At 46.0% G+C, this 4,548-nt stretch overlaps 1 protein-coding gene across 1 annotated transcript in view; it reads right to left on the reverse strand.

Moving 5' to 3' along the window:
- The window catches only part of LOC123191328 (cysteine-rich receptor-like protein kinase 42), a 13,856-nt gene that overhangs the window by 2,201 nt on the left and 7,107 nt on the right, over positions 1 to 4,548 (reverse strand). Inside the window, exon 6 of the mRNA XM_044604113.1 lies at positions 3,543 to 3,554. Within this exon, the coding sequence (XP_044460048.1) occupies positions 3,543 to 3,554 (12 nt within the window). The remainder of the gene's footprint in view (positions 1 to 3,542; positions 3,555 to 4,548) is intronic.

The raw sequence follows: 4,548 nt of genomic DNA on the forward strand, positions 1-4,548 counted from the left end.
CGGACCGCGACAAAAGGCTTTAGTCCCGGTTCTTGTGGCTGACCGGGACTAAAGGCCCGCCACGTGGGCGCTCGTGGTTCGTTGGGGCCGAGGACCTTTAGTCCCGGCTCTCGTGGCCAGCCGGGACTAAAGGCCTCCTCCGCAGGTTTAGGGTTTTAGCCCCCCTAAACCTTGTTTCTTTTTAATTTGTATTGTTTTATTTGTTTTATATTTTATTTTGTGTTTTATTTTATTTTTGATGAAGTTTCAGTACACATATTCTACGCTACTATATATATACATGCATATGAAATTTCAAACAAGAAGAATTCAAGAGGAATATATAATATATATATACAACTTTGAACAAGTTTCCATACAAAATTACAATGGATGACCATATACAACTTCGAACAAGCAGTTTCAATCTCGGGTATGCATATAAATTTCTTCGTCCTCGGTATAGTGTTGTCCTTTAGGATCGATGACTTCCCTCATTAAAAATCCTGCTAATTCTTCTTGAATTGGTCGGAAGCGAGCTTCTGGACTAAGCCTCCTCCGCAAGTTATCCCTCGCGTTCCGCACGCTAGCTGATTCCTTCCGCTCAGTGGTTTCTCTCCGGATGTTCTCACAAACATAGTATCCACATAGATCGGTCCCCGGTGGCTGCTGATCCACATTAACTAACTTTCTGAAATCTAGCTCATGTTTGAATTCACCGACAATTTCTTCTGAGAACCGTCTCCAAACCCTACAGGGCAAAGAAAATCAAATGAATAAGGGAGTTATATTAGTTAGTTGATATTAGGAAATGAACGAAAGAGACCGATCGATATAGAGCTCAAATGATTGAAAATAATTACTTTTTCAGCATTTTTCTCATGTCGGCCCAATGCTTTGGATCCGAATCCTTAGAGTCGCTGATTAGAACTGTGGAGGTGTGAAGTTCAATATTTAGCAGAATCCAGTGGAACATGCGGACACGTTACAAGCACAGTCATGCATAACTCATCGATTAGACATACCATGCATGGAGTAAACAAAAGAGAATGGGCACAAGAGAGAAAACACTCACCCAAAATGGTAAGGAAATAGAATATGACTTTTGAGTTGATGCTTTGTAAGAAAGTTGTACAGGTCTTTCTCCACGTCGTTGGGGTGATGTTTTAACACATGTCCATTAACGATATGTGGGTCAATGAACCCAACATCATGGATGTTTCTTATTTTGCATTCCCAAATCTTCATTCTGCATAATAGCGTACCAAACAATATAGTTAGGACAATATATATATATATATATATATATAGTGCAGGCAATAATGAAGAACGAGATGAGGTAGAAATAAATCACTTACAGAACGTAGCAACTCAGCATAGATTTGTCGAGGGCGCGCAGATTGAACAGCTGGAACAATTCACTCATATGAATTTCTACGGAGTACTGTTTGATGTGATGCTCATGTGTAACATCCGCATAAACATATTCTTTGTCGGCATATGTTATGAATTGCTTGTACCAACGTAGCAGCTTTCGCATTTGTTGTGGTAGACTATTTCCTGCTCAGGCTCGACGAGAGGCCCCTTCCGCACATATTTGAATGCTATCTCACCTACAGGCGCATCCTCAAGGTCTAAGCAGGCACGAAGAGTCAAACCCATCTCGGACGCTTGTTGCATGGCACCCGCTACAGTCAATCCAAGTGCTGCCGCAGCTGCTATGATCTCGGGTTCCTCTTCCGGACCGGCTTTCACTATGAGCGGGGGGATCGATTGTTTCTTCTGCATCCCGAGCTGGTCAACTTGTTTCCCGCTTTTTTTACGACTTTCTTCCTCCTTCAACATTTTTGCTTGCTTACGAAGTTCATGTCCATAGTCGTCAGGCATATTCAGCTCGGCTTGGGACGGTGTCGTCAAAAAATCCTTAGCCCACTTCTTTTGCTTCTCAGTGAATACTTGCTTGGGCTCAGGCTGTTTTTTCGCCTTCATATCCGCCTTCCATTTCTCATAATTAGCAGCCGCGGCCAATGTGAGGTCAGCTTCACTAAGTTCCCCAGGCCTTGGGAGGAGAGGTTTCAGTGATGGCTCCGGTACCCTTGTGGTCTTAGGTACATAAGGGTCCGGGTTAATAGTCCAGGAGCGGGTTTCCTTGCTGTCCACCTGCTTCTGCTTCTTCACCGGAGGTGGATTGGGGGGCGTCTGCTTACCCGCCGGAGGTGGATTGGGGGGTGTCGTACCCGCCAGAGGAGGATTGGGGGGCGTCGTACCCGCCGGATGTTGTGGATCGGGGGACGGCGTCGAATGGCGTGAAGGAGGTGTAGGTGAACCACCACGACCACCACCACCGCCACCACCGCCACCACCACCACCACCACCATCGGAGGGGGGTGGACTTGCTGGCCTTGGCGCCTCGCCTGGAAACACTATGTACTTCTTTTTCCATAGAATGATCTGGCGCTTGACATCTCCAAGTCTGCTATCCCCTTCGGGTGTAGGTTTGTCAATCTCCAGGTCCTCAAACCCTTGGACTATGTCTTCCACCGTGACACGAGCATAGCCATATGCAATGGGGTTGTTGTGGTGGAGTGCTCCAGGTGTACAGGGTAAAGCACTGCCGCTAGCTACCTTCATGGAAATGTTCCCCACGGGATAATGCAGATCACAGTCTTTCATCTCCTTTACATCATCCACGGGGTAGTGAGGCTCCGGTGCACGAATCTCGATCATCGGTGCACTAGCACAAGGCGGGGCATCCGTGGAAGCCACGCTGCTTCTCCGCTGCTGGCTTCCGCGATCCGCTTCATGATCTTCATGCGGCCCTGCAGCCGATTTTTCTTTCATTAGTACATGCACGGTCTGCTTCAACTCATGGAGTTCCGATGCAAACTTCGTCATAAGATCTGCATCCCGGTCCGTCTTTCTCTTACGGCTTCTGTAACCGTACGGGTCATTGTCCTGGGAAAACCCTACTTTCCACGGAACTTTGCCTTTGCCTCGTACACGTCCTCCGTGTTCATCATTCCCGAGGGCTAAAGTCAGTGCGTCTTTCTCTCTGTTGAACTTGATCAAGCCCGCTTGAGCTTGGGTCATTGCGTCAATAAGGGCTTGCGTCGGAGCAAAGTGTCGATGCCGGTGAACACACTCCCCTGTCTCCGGGTCTAGCGACCCCCCATGCCCGTACCACCAGCTTTTGGCCCTTGGGTCCCATCCCTCTGTACCTAGAGGGATTCCTCGCACCCTCAGGTCCTCCTCCATCTTCTGCCACCTAGGGTCCGCAATGCGGTATCCTCCTGGCCCCATAACATGATGGTACTTTTTCTTACCCGCATTATCCTTATTTTTTTTCGATATTTCCTTGAAATGGTCCGATTGCTTTTGCCTCACAAATTCTGGCCAATCATCTTTCAGTTTCTCATGTTGTCCATTGAAATCCGGAGTCTTGCCCTTGTTGACATAGTCACGGGTTAAATTTTTCTTGAAGTTCCGGAATGCATCGGCCATCTTCTGAAGAGCGAACTCTTTAACTAGATTCCTCCTCTGACGTCCACCCGGAACCTCGTTACCGAATTCATCGACTTTGTTGTATTCCGGAGGTAGAATGAAATGTTCCATAAGCTTTCTCCAGCAATCCTTTTTCGTTCTCTTGTCGACAAAACTGAAACCAAGACGTGCCTTCTTTGGCTCATTCCATTCCTGGACGGTGATCGAGACGTTGTCTCTAACAACGACTCCGCATTGGTTGACAAACTTTGAGGTGTGCTGTAGGGGCTTGCCGGTTTCACTGACAGACTCAATGGCATATGTTTCTCCTGTTCTCATCGCCTTGGATTTGCCACGATGCTTTGTCATACTCGATCCGGATCCGGAGGGCTAAAAAAAGAAAGAGAGTCGCGCGCGTTAATACATATGTATTCACATTTCAGTAAGTTTGTATCACGAGAGGCTCTCAATGTATATATATACCTCGCCGGAGGTGGTTGTTGCTACTTGCAATTGGAGATCGTCGGTTGTTGACGGTTGACCTCCGTCGACAATGTCCGTTCCTTCACCTTCTTGATCATCGTCACCGGCAAGGTTCAGATAAGAAGAGACTACATCATCCTCTTGTTGCTCATCTTCTGAGCCCGGCACATAAGGAATCTCGTTGTTGATGATGCCCATTAAATAACGTTCAGCCTCCGGATCCCTATGCGGCTCGGTTCTGTCGTCCGCCATATGTCACTCCTGCATGTAGTAAAAATTCTTTAAGTGTAAAGGAATTAAAAAATAAGATTAAGGGGACATAGAGGAGGAGGAATTAAAAAATAAGATTTTTTAAGTAAAAAATCTTTTTTTCTTCTTCTTCCTTTCTTCTTCCTCTTTCTTCTTCTTCCTTTCTTCTTCTTCCTTTTTCCTTTCTTCTTCTTTCTTTCTTCTTCTTCCTTTCTTCTTCTTTCTTTCTTCTTTCCTTTCTTCTTCTTTCCTTTCTTCTTTCTTTCTTCTTCTTCCTTTTTCTTTTTTCTTTCTTTCTTCTTCTTCCTTTCTTCTTCTTTCTTTCTTCTTCTTCCTTTTCTTCTTATTCCTTTCTAT

Source organism: Triticum aestivum, chromosome 2A, assembly GCF_018294505.1.
Source record: "Triticum aestivum cultivar Chinese Spring chromosome 2A, IWGSC CS RefSeq v2.1, whole genome shotgun sequence".
Lineage (NCBI taxonomy): Eukaryota > Viridiplantae > Streptophyta > Magnoliopsida > Poales > Poaceae > Triticum > Triticum aestivum.